General features: G+C 45.6%; 1 protein-coding gene across 2 annotated transcripts in view; it reads left to right on the top strand.

The window, feature by feature from the left end:
* LOC311602663 (uncharacterized protein) overlaps positions 1–16783 on the top strand; it is a 93870-nt gene extending 77087 nt beyond the window's left edge. For both annotated transcript variants that reach the window (XM_084791060.1, XM_084791059.1), the window contains exon 5: positions 12445–16783. In XM_084791060.1, the coding sequence (XP_084647186.1) occupies positions 12482–16663 (4182 nt within the window). In that variant the 5' untranslated portion in view covers positions 12445–12481 and the 3' untranslated portion in view covers positions 16664–16783. The remainder of the gene's footprint in view (positions 1–12444) is intronic.
* The last annotated feature ends 2540 nt before the right edge of the window (positions 16784–19323 follow it).

The raw sequence follows: 19323 nt of genomic DNA, 5'->3' as shown, positions 1-19323 counted from the left end.
GACTGACACTTAGAGAAAGGATAGACAAGCTACCAAGATGAGACTTGATAACCTGTGACCATATGGTAGGGAAGGAGGTCCCCTTCTGTCACAGACCTAGGGGAAGGGAATAGGGTGAAAGAGGGAAGGAGGGAGGAACCAAGTGAGGGGAATACAATTGAGTTATAATCTGAATAAATTATTTATATGAAAATATTAAAAAAGAAAAATCTAAACTGGCTATATAGTTACCGTATTTCTCGGACCATAAAATGCACTTTTCCCCAAAAGTGAGGGGGGAATTAAAGTGTGCCTTATTGTCTGATTGCTATTTTTACTGTTTTTCTTATTTTACTGCTCTAAAAACTGGCTGCTTCTTATGGTCAGGTGTGTCGTATAGTTAAAAAAATACAGTAAATGATACGGTGCTTGTCAAGCATGGGTGAGATTTGGGTTTGATCCTCACAAAAAAGAAAGAAAAACATTTAGACATTGTTACTGAATTTCCCAGAAAAGGACAAATACAAGAAAGACAAATTATATTTTTTTATTATTTATGTATATTTCCTGTATGTATGTGCATGTGTGTGTGTGTGCGTGCTCACATGCACGCACATGCATGTGTACATACACAAGTGTATAGGTGTCTAAGGAGGCCAGAAGAGGGTATTGGATCCCGTGGAGCTGGAGTTATAGGCAATTCTGAGAAACTTAACATGGGTGCTGGGATCTAAATTTTTTTTGGGGGGGGCGGTGGTTTACAGACACTGTCTCTGGGCAATACAAGAGGAATGATGGGGCATGGGGAGGAGTCCACTTCTAAGATGACCCAGCGCATGCACAGAAAGGGGTTAGGGGACTGTTGCATTCTTGCGGCTGGTGATGATGTGTTCAGCCAACGTTGAGTCTCTGGGGTGGCCTCAGAGATGCCTGTTGTCCTGTTGTCAAGTCCTCTGCAGCTGACCGCAGATATGCCTGACTGCCATCCCTTTGCCTCCTAAAGAAGAAAAAAATTCTAATTTTGACATGGACTGGACTAATGCTCTAATCCTTCTTGAGGCAGACCCAGGTCAATTTAAAACTGATAATAAGCTTTTGTTACCTCCTTAAACCCTTTCTCTAAGAAGTAAGATGGCAGATCTATTGTTTCAAGAAATGGCAATTAAAAGACATCACTTAAAAGGTCATCCTCTGCACTCATGATCAAGCTGACAGAGGCATCTATTTGAGGTCCTCCTTTATTAGTCTTAGGGTAACCAGTTGCTTGAAAGCCTGCGTCTACAATCAGTTTGACTGGACCCGCAAATGGGGGCAGAAAACCTGAAAAACTTAATGTGTACCTTCCCTCCTATAAAAAGACCAAATTGTAAGGCAATATAGGAAGTTAGCTTTCTCCCTAAACAAACAGCCATCAGCTGAGAGTGATTGAGAAATTTAGTCTTTGTTTTACTTGAGCACTCTGCTTTTCTTTAGGCTTTACTAATGAGAAGGCTCTATAAACAAAATTACCCATCATCTCCTGCAAAGGGGATATCACACTGGCTAGGCACCCTGGCAGGGAAAAAAAAAATGGTTAGGCTCTTTTGTCTGATTTTGCCCAGTGTCTGAGAAGACTGTTGCATGGCAGCTTTGAAGTAACTTTGGAAGTTTGTCCCATTCAATGAACTGGAGTGGAAAAGATACTGAAGTCTTGATTCAGGTTTTCCTTTTCCTTAAAGGCATTCCCTAGCCTATGGGGATAGGCAACTCCTGCCTGTTAGCACTTAGGATGGGCCAGTTATCTCAGGAAAGAGGCCAGGCAAGTGGTGGAAGAGAATACCCATTTACCCATAGCTCAGCCCCGCCCCACCACCCCCAGCACCTTTTGTTTATATGCTATTTTGGTACCATCTAAGCTCACCTAGAAACTGGCTCTGGAAAGGGAATTTGGTCCTCCCACTTCAGCCCCAGGCATGTTTGTCTCAAAATGGCCCTGAAAGGCCTCTTTCCTGAGTCAGCCTAACCCTGAGACTCTGTGACAGAGAAAAACAGAAGAGTGAAGGCTTTGTTCCCTTAAAAACAGCTAATGGGTGTGTGTGCAGTGAAGCCACTGAACAAGGCAACTCCATAGGGAAAAACAGTTTTAGTGGGGGAAAAAAAAACCCTGCTGGGCTGTCTCCTGGGGCTAGAGAGCAGCAGCTCAGTGGAGAGGCAGGTGAGCTTCATGCAATAGTCTGCAGGGTGGAGGTTTAGGTGAAAGCTGTCAGGTTAATGAGAGGTTGACCACGAGGGCCAGAACAGGGAGATAGGAGTAGGTTGTGGTCCTGTCCTATTGCTCTACAGAGACACCACAACCAAGGCAGCTCCTACAGAAGACAGCATTTAATTGGGGGCTGGCTTACAGTTTTAGAGGCTTAGTCCACTATCACTGTGGTGTGAACGTGGCAGTATGCATGGCTTTGGAGCAGTAGCAGAGAGACAGAGAGACTGCATGGGCCGTGAGCCTGGCATGGTCTTTTGCAACCTCCAAGCCCACCTCCAGTGACACACTTCCTCCAACAAGGACACACCTCCTGTCCAAGAACCAGGCATTCAAATCTATGAACCTATGGGACCCATTATGCAAATCACCACACAGTAGTTTTTATTTTTATTTTTCCAGATAAGTGGAAGCTTACCCATCATGTGGTTTCTGAGAAATCTGAGGAATACTGGTTTTCAGTTTTTGTTTCACAGGAAGACCTACCCTGGTTGGGACTCAGGCTGCCATCTTAGGACATGGTCAGCAGCACTACCATTTTGGGGCCTGCTTTGTGACCTAATATCCTAGCCTTTTGTTGATGATAAGGGGTGACAGTAGTCCCTCTGTGGGTACCTCTTGCTGAGTGGGAGTGTTGAAGAAAAAAGAAAAGGGGTCTGGATCACTGGTGGTCCAAAGCAGGGGCTTAGTCTAGCAGGTGATGCTAGAAGACATGAAGAAATTCTGTCAGAAGCATCTGGTTTCACTGACTGGTGGGTTATTTCACTGATTCTTTCCTAAAGGAACCTAATGAGACAGGGACCAATCATTATTATAAGAAGTGTGGATGTTTATGGGCCAAGGAGGGGAAGGAGCCAGGGGCCCAAGGGGGACCAAAATGAAAACGTAATACTAGTAGCCAAAGTTTGTGGGCTAGTTTATGAAGATTTTTTATTCTTTCCTCGATGTTGGCCAGACTGATTTATATAGTAGCAACATTCTTCAATGGGAAAGAGACAAATTTCTCCCTTTTTGGCCATCAACAATTCAAGTGCCCTCTGATTCTGTAGGACCACTGAGGCTAGAGAGATGATTTGGTTTTGGAGCAGTTGATTCCTCCATAGTGTCTGCTGGCTGGGTGGAGGTCTGTTGGGATCAATATGAACTGTGCCTCAAGCTCCAGGCTGGTGGTAGCCACTGAAGTTACGACTTATTCCAACCAGGAGGGGAAGGGCCAGCCCAATCTCTCTGTTCCCTGTGAGGAGCCTGGCGGAGCATGTAGAGTTCTCCCTCTATGTAGAGGGTGAGCTTAGGAAGTAATAATGCTGGAAAACAGGAGCATATGTGGTCTTAGTCATACAGTGTTAGAGTTTAGAGTGACACCAGAAGGGGGTCCCCTCCAGGGCTAGTAAAGATTGTATGATCATGGTATTAGCATGGGGAGATAAAGGGCAAGGTGTTGAAGAAGTAAGCGCAGGTGTTTCTAGAGAGTAGGGGTACAGGTGGAGATGAAGGGGAAGAAATAGCCTTAGAGCTACAGGGTGTGGGCCTTAAGATTACATTTATAAGGGGATTTATAAGCTTCCACTAGGGATTGTTGTCAGGGAACTCAAAGGAATCCCTAGTTAGAGATCTGGTAAAATTCCCCTAAGTGTAGAGAAGTCTAAGGACTCATTTAAAACAGCCATCCAGGAAGTGGGTCTAAAGGAGATGTCTTTCAGTTTTGAACATTCCACTTGTAGGTTAGTGGCTAGTGGTTCAGTAGCACCTGGTCAGGGTGGATGGTACCTGTTCTATCATATGAGAATCTTAACTTTTCCTCTTGGGGCAGGATCTACTTGCGTGTATATACAGGCATGGACTTTAACACCCATGACCCACTCATTATCTGAGGGATTTCTGATGGTGAAGTGACTCACCAGTTAGCAATAGCGTTTAATTGTTGAGGGAAGATGCTGTAGTCAGGTCTTGGATTATTCACGTGCAGATATTTGTTGTCAGACCTTCCTCTTCTGAGAAGTTAAGTATACAATCAACTGAACAGGCACCATGGACATTAAAAGTAAGGTGGGGGGTACTGTGAGCACATCTTCTGATGGGGCATAAGGCAAAGTTAAGGAATTTGAGGGGGCGGAAATCTTTACCTTGGGCATGTATCTGAAGCTCCCAGGCCTGTCATGCTGACTGAGTGGCCAGGAAGTCGAAAAGGACCTCATTAGGAGTCTTCAAGGATGGGAGGCAGGTGAGAGAATTTAAGTCTTAGTGGTCTTGTTGACCCAGCAGGTGTACTTCTCAGACGTGTGATTTAGAGCTTGTGTGAGTTGTAACAGATGGATCCAAGTTATGACTCCCCGAAGTTTGGTTGCCACTGGTGTGGTAAGGATGGCCCAGTGTGGGTCCATCCAGCATGAGTTGAGGACCTGTGGGCAAGAGGCTTTCAAATAAGCCCAGTCTCTGGGCAAAATGGTTTGGGTGATAGGTTTAGTAGAGGGCTGAGGAAGGACATGATCAACATGCTGTAGAAGAAGTTGCCTTAAGAGAGTGAGGAAAAGAAAGTAGTCAAGGAGTAGGACTGGTTCTAAATGGTAGATTTCCCAGAAGAAAAAGACTGCCATACTAATTCAAATGGGCTGAGGAAAGAGGGGGCTTGGAACATGGCTGGCATGTGAGTTAGAGCTGGTGATAGGAATTGAGTCCAAGGAATGCAAAGGTCAGAAGACAGTTTTGATAGGTGTGCCTTAGTAGGTCAATTGGCCCTGTCTACCTTTCCCAAGGACTGGGGATGGTAGAGAATCTGAAGGTGACACTGTAGACCCATGGCTTTTGAAACCAACTGAGTGACTTTGGAAATGAATGTCATTTTCTAATTCTGTGGATCTAGGAAGTCCAAATCTTGGCAAAATAGCATTCATGACTACTTCTGCAATCTTAGCAGTAGTAGGAAAAGCTTCTACCTACCCAGAGAAAGTGTCTACTTGTTGGAAAAAGACACAGTTTAGCCTTGGCAAGGGCCTGGTGACCTCATCTGTAACTCACTGCCACTTGTATAGGAAGATAAGAGGCATCTAGCAACTTCAGGGTTAGGTGCTCATTGGTAATAGATGTACCCTTGATGGTAAGGAAGCCCCTCTCCTGCCAAATGGAAACATGGTGGTATAGGATATAGAATGCTTATTTAGAATCTGTGTATATGTTGATAGCCTTGCCTTGTACTAATATGAAGGTCCTAGTGAGTACCAGCTCTGCCTTTTGAGATATAGTTCCTGGTGGTAAAGGAGCAGATTCTACAACATGGTCAGACTGTGACATATCCCACGTGGCAAGAGTCAGTGGGGCTGACAGATGAGTGTTCATCTGTGAACAAAGTATAGTCATGGTGGGGCAAAAGGGAGATGAAGAGCTTTGTGTTTTTGTAGGCGACGGTATCGAGTGATACTAGGCAGGAGTGGGTGAGACTGGTGGCTCTGGGAAGGAGTGTGGCAGGGTTGAGAAGAGAACAGGAATGAAGGGAGATGCCATAGTTTTCTAAAAGGGTAAGGTGTAAGAGTTGGAGCTTAGAGGGAAATAGAGAGGCTCTTGTGTGAAAAAGATTCTTGAGCTGGCAAGGTGAGATGACAGAGAGAAGGGAACCAAAAATAAGTTTAGAGGCTTCCTGGGTTAATAGGGAGGTTGTTGCTAGCATCGGTAGGCAAGGTTGCCATTCGCTGACTATTACAGCCAGTTGTTTGGAAAGATAAGTAGCAGGGGCAAGGGTGGTCCCTCTCATCTGTCCCAGAATGCCCAAGACCATTCCCCAGTTTTCAATAGTATATATAATAAAGGATTGATGAAGGTCTGGGAGAACCAGAGCAGGGGCTTGTAGGAGTTCATTTCAGAGGTAAGAGACGGGCTTTGAAAGCTCTAAGGGTTCAGTTGTGGGGGCCGTTAGCTGTTTCATAGAGAGGATGTACAAGAAGAGTGAATTTGGGCATCGAGGTTCTGAGGTACCTTACCAGGTCTTGAAAAGAAAGAATCTCCTCCTCAGCTGTAGCAGGGGTGAGGGACCATAAATACTATCAGTGATCAAGAATGAGTATGTGGCTGTTAGAGGGTAACTGGTAGGTATTTGACCTAAGGAACAGAAATTTGAGCCTTGGAAAAAGACTCTGTATTTGTTTGCCCAAAAGTTGAGAAGTTGAGTGGTATGTTGTTATGACAACAGGAGCCATGCTGTTTTAAAGAAAGTAAATCCCATATTGTTCGATTTTACTAATGACACAGGAGCCAGATGCTGGGGCAAAAACTTGCTAGCTCAGAGAGGCAGAGAAAGCACCTCAGCAGACTTTCCTATTCACATCCCGAAGGAAAAAATGAAAAGATCAAGGCCAAAAGCTTACTAGTCAAAGCTCAAATGTACCCCCCATACTTTGATTCTTTGTGTAGCCTTGGCTGCCCTGGACTCACTTTGTAGATCAGGCTGGCCTTGAACTCACAGAGATCTGCCTGTCTCTACCTCTCCCTCTCTTGGGATTACAGCTGTGTGCCATTACACCCAGATAAACCTCTCCTTCTTATCCATACTGTTTTAAATACCTTTTAACTCAAAATCCCTCCTACTCTTTAATCCCTGGCAGCTGGTTTCTTGCTCTGCCTCTTGACCTAGGGTTAATTCTATTAAATCCTGTTTACAGATAGCTCTTGGATTAATGTTGTGTGTAAGGCTGGGTGAACCACACCATAATCACCTATTTTAATAAACACAAAGTTTTTGGATTAAAGGTGTGTGTTAGGGGTATACCACACCAAAAATGAAACAGGGTTTTACAGTTCACAATCATGGGGCTCACAATGGGATCAAATATCCTACAACACAGCAAGGGGCTGCAGAGTAGAAAGTCATCTACATATTGGGTTAGGAACCTGGGAGACAAGTCAGTGGCTAGTGTCTGACAAAAAAAAAGGGGGGAGGGGGAGCATAATTGGAAGTTTTGACTGATTATAGGAGATGGTCAATTCAGGTTCCATATCCCCCATTCCTAGGAGTCTTAGCTAGGGTAATCCACATAGATTCCTGGGAGTTTCCATTGCTTTAGTTATCTAGCTCATCCCAGTGATGCCTTCCCATTCCCAATACTCTCTCCCTCTGTCCTTCTCCCACCTGAACCCTCTTGATCATATACTCATCCTACCTCTACCTAGTCCCTTCCCCTTGTCCCCCTGTATATTCTATTTCTCCTTCTCAGTGAGAATCACAGATCCCCAGTTGAGCTCTCCTTGTTACTTAGCTTCTTTAGGTCTGTGGATTGTAGCCTGGGTATCCTTTACTGGACACCAGCCTAGCCACAAAACCTTTGACCTACAATTTGTCTTGCCTACAAGATGTGCAGGGGTAAATATGGAGCAGAACTTGAGGGAACAGCCAAACAATGACTGGTCCAGCTTGAGACCTATGCCATGAGAGGGAGCCCACTCCTGACACTGTTAATGATATTCTGCTATACTTGTAGTCAGGAGCCTAGCATAATCATCATTAGAGAGACTACCCAGCAACTTATGGAAACAGATATAGAGGACCACAACCAAACATTAGGCAAAGCCTGGGGATTCCTGCAGAAGAGGGGGAGGAAGAATTGTAGGAGTCAGAGGGGTCAAGGGCACCACAAGAAAACCTACAGAATCAACTAACCTGGCCCACAAAGACTGAACTGCCAACCAGAGAGCATGCACGGGACTGACCTAGGTCCTCTGCACATATGTAGCAGTTGTGCATTTTGGTAGTCATGTGGGATTCCTAGGGATCAGGGTCTGTTTCTGACTCTACTGCTTGCCTTTGGGACACTTTCCTCCTACTGGACTGTCTAGTCTAGCCATAATAAGAGAAAATGTGTCTAACCTTACTGTAATGTGATATGCTAAGGCTGCTTCATATCCATAGGCGGGATCCCCTTTTCTGAAAAGCAAGGAAGGAGGACTGGATGGAGGTGGGGTGGGGGGAAGGAGTAAAAGGAGGCAGAGGAAACTGTAGTAGAGATGTAAAGAAATACATTAACCAATTAAAAAAAAAAGAAAAAATCCATTAAAATTGGGGAGGATCTCAGAACCCCTGAAAGAGGTTTTCTAAAAGCTGAAACAATGTTCTCATGTCAGAGTCCTCCTGGGTGAAGACAAAGAAGTCATTTTTGTGTACTCCCTTTATATCTGGGTGTAAAGGAACACTAAAGAAAACATCCTTAAGGTCTAGAATGATAGCGAAGCTGGGGAGGGTCTCTGAGAAAGCAGAGTGTAAGGGTTAGCATCAGCTAATGAATAGGAAGAATTGCTGCATTAATAATCCTAAGGTTCTGGATCAAGCTGTATGAGCTATCAGGTTTTAGAATAGGCAAGATAAGGGGGTATTATGGGGCAATTGATTGGTCTTGAGAATACCCTTGCTAAGAAGGCATTGCATGATAGGTTTTAGGCCATATGCTTTAAGGTGATTAAAGTATTGATAACAACAGGGTGAGGAAGTAGGGTCCTAGAGTAAAATAGTATTGTGATAATGATAGCAGGACACTAAAGTAGAGGAGATATCCCATCCTTTTGGGTCAATGAGGGAATCTGGAAGAGGAAAAGGTGAATTTTTCATAGAACGCTGTGGGAAAAGAAGGTCTTTATAGGCTAGAAGAAGAAGAAACAATCCTGAAGGAATTAGAAAAAAAAAAAGAAAAGGAGAAATGTAGCTTAATTAAGATATCTTTACCTAGAAACAGGGAAAGGCAGCTGGGTTTAATAAAAAAGAAATGTGTGATAAGGTGGCCCCAGAGGAAGCAGAGAAGCAGGCCAGGCGCCCTGGGCTTGTGAGGATAAGTGCCCTTGGAGAGACTCTTAATCCAGAAGGTATCTCCAAGTAGTTCACAGTTAATCAAGGGAATGCCAAGATCACAAGGGATAGGTGTCCCCAACCAAATGATAGCATCCAAAAGAGGAAAAGGAGATTGTCTGGTGCACTGCTATGACTCTGTAAAAAAGGAGAAGTTGAAGAGGAAGCTCTAAGAGAAGTATACGTACCCCAGGTGTTAAAGACAGGCAAGTAGGTAGAGATGAGAAACAGTTGAAGGGATGGAATCTATATTTGGAGTCAAATATGGTAGATTGTAGAAGCCCGCAGAGGCAAATCACCCATACCCCAGAAACTATTGTAGGCAGTTTGGTTCAGTTAAAAGGAAGAAACACATTGTCAGAAATCCAGATGTCCCTCTGGGTTTTGCCACCAAATGGGTAAGCAGCAAAACCACCAGACAAGACTACTCCATAAGTAGAAACAGCTTATTGGGAACAAACTACTGGGCTGTCTCAGGAGCAGAGAGCAGCAGGTAAGGAGTGAAGGGAAGGAGGCAGATTTTATATGATAGTCAGCAGTGCGGGACTTGAGCTGACACAAGCTGTCTAGGCTAATTGGGAGCTAGATGCACTTTAGTGGTTTTATTTTACTTTATTATTTTATTTTTTAGATAAGTGGAAGGTATCCATCATGTGATTTTTTTTTTGAGAAATGCTGGGTTTAGGGAAGAACTGGTATGGGTGGGATCCAGGACACCATCTTAGTGTACTGTCATCAGCACTGCCATTTTGAGGGCCTGTTTTGTGACCTAATAATGGATAAACTATTTCTAGCATATATCAATATTATTTATCTTAAAAAAAAAAACCTTATAATAAAAACAACTAATGGGATACTCTGCATACCTGGTACCAAAACTTATTTAACTACTTAATGAGTAAACCAACAGGAAAGATAAAAAAATAAAACAAAAGACTGTTAACAATCACTGTATAGAGAAGAGAGAGAGAGGGCTTTCTGTCTAGAGGTCTCTCAACCAATAATTCTAATGTAATTGTTTCAACAGGGCTTCATTAGCTGATTTCTTGGGGAGGTTGTTAACATAGATTTGATAATATCTTGCTATTCATCTCTCTGCCTGCTACTGACACTCACTTAAAACCAAAAGCATGGGTAGAGTAGATCATTCTTAAGACTGTACAAGATGAGAAAAAGTTTTTGGATATCTTGTTCTATAAGATTTACCTAGGAACCCACAGAGCCTCATAGTTTAACTATAGAATGGTATTTAAATAAGAATGGTTCCTATAGGCACATGTATTTGGATGCTTAAGTCACCAGGAAGTGGAAACTTTTAAAAAGGATTATAAAGATTAAGAGGTATGGTCAGCTAGCTTCTGGAATATGTAAATATAAATATAGACATCTACACAACGGAATACTATTCAGCTATTAAAAACAAGGAACTCTTGAATTTTGCAGGCAAACGGATAGAATTAGAAGTGATCATTCTAAGTGAGATAAGCCAGACCCCCAAACACACACATGATATATACTCACTTATATGTGGATTTTAACCCAACATTAGACATCCTAGGAGAGACTCCACTCAGCAGGGTATAGGGACGGTTACAGAGATTTGAAGCTAGACACTGGGCAGAGTCCTGAGAGTGTAGTATGGCCCTCTCAGGCCACAGAGGAAGAGGTCATATGTAGTACAGGGGACACTAGATTAACCTAAGGTCAGATGTTAGGGGAGGAGAGCTCCCCTATCTAAGGACTAGAGGAGGGAGGGAAAGGGGATGAGAGAGGGGATGGGATTGGGGGTAGATGAGGGAGGGGGTGGAAACAGGAGAGGATGAGGGAAGGGGGCTACCATTGGTATGTAAAGAATTCAAACTGCAGAACAAGCAGGTAATTTACATTCCTAACCCCACTACATGGGAATAGCTCTGAGACTGGCAGAGATACAAATGTAAAGGGATAGAGAGGCCTCATGTTGGCCACAGATCCACTGTTACTTATTAGTAGAGGCCACTCTTAGTAAGGCATGAAGGAAGATTTGTAGACACCTTACATCAACTCATACAAGGGTCAGAAAACTAGCTTTAATTGTTCTGTGCATCCCGCACACCTCATACAATTATAATGAAAATAAAATAAACTGAAAAAATAATACCACAGTGTATAGATATACTGTTGATAGGCATTAGGATTGCTTTGACTTTCATGCTTTTTTTGAATACACACTGCTATAAATAGGCGTGTATGAGTTTTCTTGTAGATGTGTATATTCAGTTTCCCTTGTATATGTTTAGCATGTAATTGCTGAGCCCTTCTGTATTTACTCCTTTAAAATTGCCAAATTGTTCAGCAAGACAATAGTGTCACTGTATATATAATCTGATCAGCAAGGTATGAAGGCTCCAATTTCTTCCAGTCTTTGGCAATATTGGTTATTTAGTGATTTTTTTAAAATTATAGTCTTCTGAATGGGTGTGAAGTACTGTCTTATTGTAGTTCAGTCTTGAATTTCCAAGATAAAATATGAAATTGAGTTTTTATTATTATGAGTTCTGAGTGTTTTGTAGACAAGCTGTAGCCCAAATATATGATTTCAAAATCTTTCTCCAAGTTCTATGTCATCATTTCATTTTGGGAAGGTATCCTGTAGAAGCACAAACATGCTTGGTTTTCATAGAGAGAGTGGATATATTTTTGCTTTTGTAACCGTAACCAAGAGTCAGAAGAAGGAAATTGCATTAATCCAGAAAGTGGACCAGAGCATGCATGTCCTTCATGCCGGCAATGGGGAGAGAGGCAGTGGCTCGGGGATCTTTGTGACTTTGAGGACAACCTGGTCTTAAAAAATACCAGAGGGCCAGGCTCAGTGGGACACACCTGCAATCCCAGTACTCGGCGAGGCAGAGACTGATGTAGGCAGATCTCTGAGGTGTAGGCTAGCCTGGTCTACAACGTGAGTCCAGACAGCCAAGGTGACACAGAGAAACCCTGTTTTGTGGGAAGAAGGGTTGGGGCTGTGGAGTGACACTAAAAACAAACAAACAAACAAACAAACAAGCAAACCAACAAAAAAGGTAAGACAGAAAAGGAAGACTCTTTCTCACCACTTGCCATCCCTGTGACATCAAAATGATGGTGGTCCAATCATTTAGCTATGGACCACAGTGTAATTTATATAAGCCTACTGATTGGTTGAAGGGAATAAGCCTGCCCCCACGATGATGTTTGCATGTGGAAAGTTACCCGAGAAACCTGCCCTTTGCTGGTGGTTGGGAGCTCAGTCGTGGTGCTCTTAACTGCTGCTCCTTTGCCACCCTGAAAAAAGAGTTGAATTTGATAAATAATAAAGGACTTTGATCCTGGTTACAGAATTAACACGGGCTACAGACTTCTGACTTGTATTCCCTGTTCTTTGTTCCAGATATTCCACAAAACTCTGGGAATTTGACATTGCTTAAATGACTAACAGAAAGAAAACTCCTGTGCGCGGCCAACAATTTGCTGAAGGAGATGAATTCATGAAGCCAGCGGCAAGCGGCAGGAAGGTTTGGAAGATGAGAAATGGCTCCTCACAACAGAAGTCAGCTGGGTGGAGGCAGCCTCAGTCACGTCCTCGAGGAAGACCTCCAGGCCGCTCTGCCAAAAAAAGTTATTCGGTTGGGAGAAGGCACGTTGGTAAAATTACCTGCCTGAAAGAGAAAATCTCCTCCATTGAGATGCATTATCTTACACGTAGCCGCTCCATTGCTGAGAAGCTTTGTATTTCAGTGGAACACCCCTCGGCCAAGGTGCTTTTATCAGCCAGGAAGCATCACTTTTCTGCAAAAAGTCGTCCAGCAGAGAAGATTTCACCTGCTGAAAAACGTCGTATCCCAGAGAAAAGCTCCTTCTCTGGCAAGAATCATCATGTCTCCGAGAAAGATGCTACAGAGAAAAGTCATTCATTTGCAAAGCATTGCTTTTCAGAGAACGGTATTCGCCCACAGAGAGGCCGCCCTATCAAGAAAAGCTGCCATACTGAAAAAGCTCATTCTCTAGAGAGAAGTTATTGGGCCAAGAATCCCTATGCCAAGAGAAGCCATCCTGCTGGGAAAGAATGCTTGGCTGAGAGGGATCGCCAGGTAGAGAGAAGTCGTTCTGTCAAAAGACGACTTTCGGTGAAGGAAGACTGCCCTTCAGGGAGAGGTAGGGCCGCCAAAAAATATCAACTGTGCCTCATGGAGAAAAGTAGGTGTGCAGACAGGGCACCATCTGCAGGGAAAGCTGGCCGTGCACAGAGAGGTCGCCCGAAGAAATATCATCTTACAGAGGAGGGTCACTCAGCTGAGAAGCACAGCAGTGCTGGAGAACCCTCCACAGGCAAAGATCATCCTGCAGGGACCAGTTATACCAAGCAAAGCCACCCTGAAAAGGAGGGTCGCCTAGCCGAGCAGGGTGCAGAAAGGAAACCCTCGGCCGGCAAAGATGACCCCTCAGGAAGAAGTCAACCCAACAAAAGGTGGCCTGCAGAGGGAGGTCACTCCCTCGACAAGAGTAACTATGCCAAGAGGGGACCCTCTATGGAGAACCATTGTCCCAGAGGCAGAGGTCGGCCTCCAAAGAAGGCCCATAGCACACAGAAGCGCTACTTATCAGTGCAGGGTAGCTGTGTAGGGAGAGGTCCCTCCTCTGAGAAGAATCTCCGTTCAGGGAGACGTTTCCCTAACAAAAGCAGCCCTGCAGATGATGGTTGCTCAGTTGGAAGGGGTAGCTCTTCAGGGAGCAGGCCGTCTGGGGGACAAGATCGCCCCAGACGCAGGGGTCGGCCTCCAAAAAAAAGGTACCCTACAGAGGAGGAGGGTCGTTCAGCTGAGAAGGGTAGCTATGCAGGCAAAGGGCCCTCTGTAGGGAAAGTTCTACCAACAAGGAGAGGTCGACCTAAGAAGAGTCGTCCTACAGAGGGGGGTCAGTCAGGTGAGAGGGGTAGTAGAGGCCCCTTTGCAGGGAAACAGTACCCTGCAGGGAGAGGTGACCTCAAGAAAAGCCACCGTGCAGAAGAGTTTCGCTCCATCACAAGGCGTAACGGTGCACAGGGGGGGCCCATTGGAAGGAAGGAACGCCCCATCGGTAGATATTGGTCTCCAAAGAAAGGCCGTGCTGCAGAGGTGGGTGGCTCAGGCATGAGTGTTGACAGTACACAGAGAAGACCCTCTGCAGGGCTAGAGAACAACACCAGGAGAGGTTACCCCAACAAAAACCACCCTGCAGAAGAGCATCGCTCCACCAGAAGGCATAATTCAGCCAAGGGAAGACCTTGTGGAAGGAAAAAGTCCCTCACATGTAGAGATTGGTCTCCAAAGAAAAGCCGCTGTTCAGAGGCCCTTTGTTCAACAGAGAGTGTTTACCCTACACAGAGGGGACTCTCGGCAGGGCAAGTTAACAATACCAGGAGAGGTTGCCCTAGGAAAGTCCGCCCTGCAGAGGACTTTGAATCCATCAGAAGGGCTAAATCGGCAGTGGAAACCCATGTGGGGAAAGATTCCTCCACAGGCACAGGTCGGCCTCAGCCTAAAAGCTTCCTGGTAGAGGAGTTTTACTGGCTCAGAAGGCGAGACTCGGCAGGCAGAGCACTCACTGTGGGTAAAGAATGCCCCACATACAAAGATTGTTCTGCAAAGAAAAGGAAGCGAAGCTCTTCTGCAGAGGCAGGCCCCTCAGCCCAGAAGGGCCGCTTTTCTGAGAGGGGGCTACGTCCAGAGAAGAAAAGGCGCCACGCACAGGTGGATGGCTCAGTCGAGAGTGGCAACCGTGCAGGGAGAAGACCCTCTGCAAACAAGGTTCACCACACAGGGAGAAGAGGCCCTGAGAGAAAGCGCTCTGCAGAGGTGGGTGGCTCATTAGAAAGGGCTAACCCTGCTGGGACACCACACTCTGCCAGAAAAGATTGCCACAGAGGCAGAGGTCGGCCACCGAAGAAAAGGTACCCCGAACAGGAAGGTCACTCAGTCCAGAGTGGTAACTGTGCACAGAGGGGACCCTCTGAAGGCAAGGATAGTAAAACCAGGAGAGGTCGGCCCCCCAAAAAAAGGCGCCTTGCAGAGAATCATCTGTCTGCTGAGAGAGCTTGCCCCCCTAAAAAATGTCGTCAGCTGCAGAAAGGTCTCTGTGGGAAGAAAAGTCTTCCCTCTCCAGAGAAAGTTTACTCTGGGGGGAGAGGTCACCTTGCTGAGAAAAGCTGCCCTGCAGAGAGACAGCTCTCTGCCCAGAAAGGGCAGAGGGCAGAGGAGAGTTGCCCTGTTGAGGAAGACCATGCTAGGGAGGTAGCTCATTCTTCCCCGAGTAACGACCCTGAAGAGAAAGGCAGCACAGTAGAGGATACATGCTTATTAGAGAAAGATCATGATTCCCTGGAGCAAGACCTCCCTGTAGAGAAAGCCTCTTCAGGATCCATGCCTGAGGCGACAGCGCCAACGAATATGCAGAACACTCCAGAGAATAGGCTTGGCCTAGAGGATACCTGCTGCTTAGAGAAAGATCATGACTCCCTGGAGCAAGACCTCCCTGTAGAGAAAGCCTCTTCAGGATCCATGCCTGAGGCGACAGCGCCAACGAATATGCAGAATACTACAGAGAACAGGCTTGGCCTAGAGGATACTTGCTTAGTAGAGAAAGATCATGATTCCCTGGAGCAAGACCTCCCTGTAGAGAAAGCCTCTTCAGGATCCATGCCTGAGGCGACAGCGCCAACGAATATGCAGAACACTCCAGAGAATAGGCTTGGCCTAGAGGATACTTGCTTAGTAGAGAAAGATCATGATTCCCTGGAGCAAGACCTCCCTGTAGAGAAAGCCTCTTCAGGATCCATGCCTGAGGCGACAGTGCCAACGAATATGCAGAACACTACAGAGAACAGGCTTGGCCTAGAGGATACTTGCTTAGTAGAGAAAGATCATGATTCCCTGGAGCAAGACCTCCCTGTAGAGAAAGCCTCTTCAGGATCCATGCCTGAGGCGACAGTGCCAACGAATATCCAGAACACTCCGGAGAACAGGCTTGGCAGTGGCACCAGACAAGTAGCCCAGGTCCCTCAGCAAAATGTGAGTGGGCCTGTCCCAACAAAATTTAAAGTGACGGTTCCAGCAAAACTCAAGCGCTGTCTTGTTGAGGACTGGGACTTGGTAATTAAGCATAAGCACTTATTCCAACTCCCTGCTAAAAAGAATATAGATACCATTCTCACAGAGTATGTGACCTTTGTGAAATCACAGTCGAAGGGTGATAACAGAGAGTATTCTGTCGACGAGTTTGCATTTGGAATAAGAGAGTATTTCAATAGGATGCTGAGCACCCAGCTGCTCTGCCAGTTTGAAAAACCTCAATATGAAGAAATCCACCTGGCTTATCCTGATATTCCACTGTGTCAAGTGTATGGGGCTGCACATCTCCTAAGAATATTTGTGATAATTGGGGATACACTGTCCCAGTTGTACTTGGATAACCAGAGCCCTATGTTAGTGTCCAGCTATCTGTATGATCTCCTTGAATACCTGGAAGAGAATTCCACCTCTCTGTTCAGTGCCAGCAACTACACAGCGGCTTCGGTCGAGTATTGTTGCAAAGCCCCGCCATGGCCGGCTGATGATCCAGTGTTGCAAGAGTAAACGTTTCTGTTTGTTGTTTTCATTGATGCAAGAGGGCTTGCTGTTGCTGTTTGTGTATTGTAAACAAAGTTAAATGCTGCTTTACCATTATAAGCTACAATTCAACAAGAAATAAATGTTCACCATAAAGTTTTGTTGCTTACTGGACATTGCTTGATTGCGGGTGCTTCTATCCCTTCTATCTCATGAGTATTTACTAGGTGTTCATATGACGTGATAAAATGCCCTCATTCCTAGGGCAAAAAGTTCAGCCAACTAGATATGCACCAAACACATGCACGTACACAATTTTTAAAATCTTAACAAAATGTAAAACGTCTATTAGTATAGCTAAGATGGCCCAAGCTTTCCTCCCTAGTTTAAACGTGGAAGAGAAGAGGAGGAAGAAGGGAGGATGAAAAGGAAGGAGAGGATACAGACATGGAAAAAGGGTAAAAAGGTGGAGAGGAGAGCCTGGAAAAGTAAGTAGTGGAGGAGGAAAAAGGAGGAGGAGAAGAGTTGAGGGGAGAAGGAATAGCAGGATAATAACGGGGAGGAAAACAGGGCGGGGAAGGGAAAACGGAGGCAGAATGGGAGTAGAAGGAGAGGGAGAAGCCAAAGACAGAAGGGGTAGACTGAGGAAAAAGGGAAGAGATGAGGACAATAGTTGGGGGAAGGGAAGAAGAGGGGGAGGAGAGGACAAAGAAGACACAGAGGGAAAGGAGGAGAAGGAGGGGGAAGAGGAAGAGAGAGAAGGGGAGAGGAAGGAGTAAAGGTGAGGTAGGACAACACAAGGAGGGGAGAGAAAGACTAGGTGAGGGATAAGGAGTGAGAAGGGACATGAGAGACGGTGGGGAAGAGAAGAAGAAAGCTAGGAGGGAAAAGTGAGGGAGAATCGGAGGGAAGAGGGGAGAAGAGAAGAGAATATAGAGAAAGGAGTGGGGGAGAAGAAGCCAAAGGGAGCAGGAAAATAGGGAGAGAAGTAAAGAGGAGAGAGGAAGGGGTGGTGGTGGAGGGGAGAGATAAAAGGAAGGCAGAGGAAGGGAAGAAGGGATGAGGCAGGGAGGAGAAGGAACACAGGAGAAGGTAGACAAGGAGGAGGAAGAGGGGTGGTAAAAAGGTTGGAAGAAGAAGGAATTTGAGGGGCAAGGAATGGAGGGATGGGGAGGTTGGGGAGGAGGAGGGATAGCATGCCATAAAGGGACGATGAAGGAAGGGAGGGCAAGGAGGAGAAAGGAAGAGGAGGGAAAGGAGGAGCAGGAAAGGAGGATGTAGTGCTTTGAAAGAACTGTCCCCCATAGGTCCATAGGAAGGGACATTATTAGGAGGTACGGCCTTGTTGGAGTAGTGCGTCCCATTCTCTTGCTGCTGCTGGCTGATGTGTATGCTGCCAAGGTTCCTGCTATGAAGATAATGGACCAGACCTCTGGACTGTAAGCCAGCTCCACTGAAATGTTCTCCTGTATAGACTTGCTGTGGTCATGGTGTCTCCTCACTGCAGCAGAAACTCTAAGACAGAGGGGGAACAGGAAGAAAAGGGGGGGTGAAGGAGAAGGGTGGGGATGAGGAAGGAGAGGAGGAACAGAGGGGGGGAGGAGGAGGGGGGAAATGAGGAGGGAAGAAGAGAATGGGATTGCAAGGAGTGGAAGGAAGAGGGGAGGAGGGTCAGAAGGAGAGGAGGATAATGGGGAGCCCAAAGTTTGTTTGTGTGTTTGTGAGACACACATACACACACACACAAAGAGAGAGAGAGAGAGAGAGAGCACACATACACACACAAACACACACGAGAGAGAGAGAGAGAGAGAGAGAGAGAGAGAGAGAGAGAGAGAGAGAGAGAGAGAGAGAGAGAGAGGTGAATGCTGTTAGCCTGCATCACCTGAACCATAGGTAATCACGTTTGTGTCTTTCTACATTGTCAGAATTTACTGAATAACAATAAATGCACAATGTTAGAGGTTTCATTGACAGCAAATTGTCACATACTCTGGCTACACTGGTAACTAGGCTGAGGCAAATGCAAGTTCATTATTTCCATTAAAGTACTAATATTAACACTCATGTCACATAGCACAGGAAATATATCTATATGCATGCATAAGGGTGCCGGGTGGGTATGAGTTAAAGAGTATGAACCAAAGTTTGAGAATTTTCAGAAGAGGACTGAGGAGCAGTATTGGTGCCTGGAGGGAGCTGCTGCTGGTCCTGCTGGAGATGCTGGCGTCATGTTTGAGAGTAAAGTTGGTCTAGCTCTTAGGTAAAAGGCAGAACCGAGTCCTGAAAGCAGGAAAAACAATGGATTCAGGTCCAGGTACAGACAGAAGAGAAGGTTGACGGGTAGGCAGTTGAGGCCAAAGCTCCAGGGTTAGTCAGGAGTCCTGGATCCTTCATGCTCACACATACTGTGTATCAGATGATAAATAGGTGTGGGAGCCGTGCCAGTACAGTGTTAGGTGTCCATCACTTTATGGGGTGCAGGTGAAGGAGTTCCACCACTTCTTCGGTTTCTTGTATCTGCTAAGTCCTTGGGCCTGGTCTTTCTTTTAGGACCTTAACATTCACATGCTCCCCACAGTGTAAGTGCAACCAATAAGGAATAGAGTGGGTCCTCTTCTCTTCCCAGGAAGAAGTCATTTATCAGTCTGTACTGGATGGGTGGTACCTGATAGATGGTGCAGCTT

The sequence above is a fragment of the Acomys minous genome, assembly GCF_964271855.1.
Source record: "Acomys minous genome assembly, chromosome: 7".
Classification (NCBI taxonomy): Eukaryota; Metazoa; Chordata; class Mammalia; order Rodentia; family Muridae; genus Acomys; species Acomys minous.
Note: the sequence above shows the minus strand (reverse complement) of the source record. Positions and strands in the feature narration are given on the sequence as shown.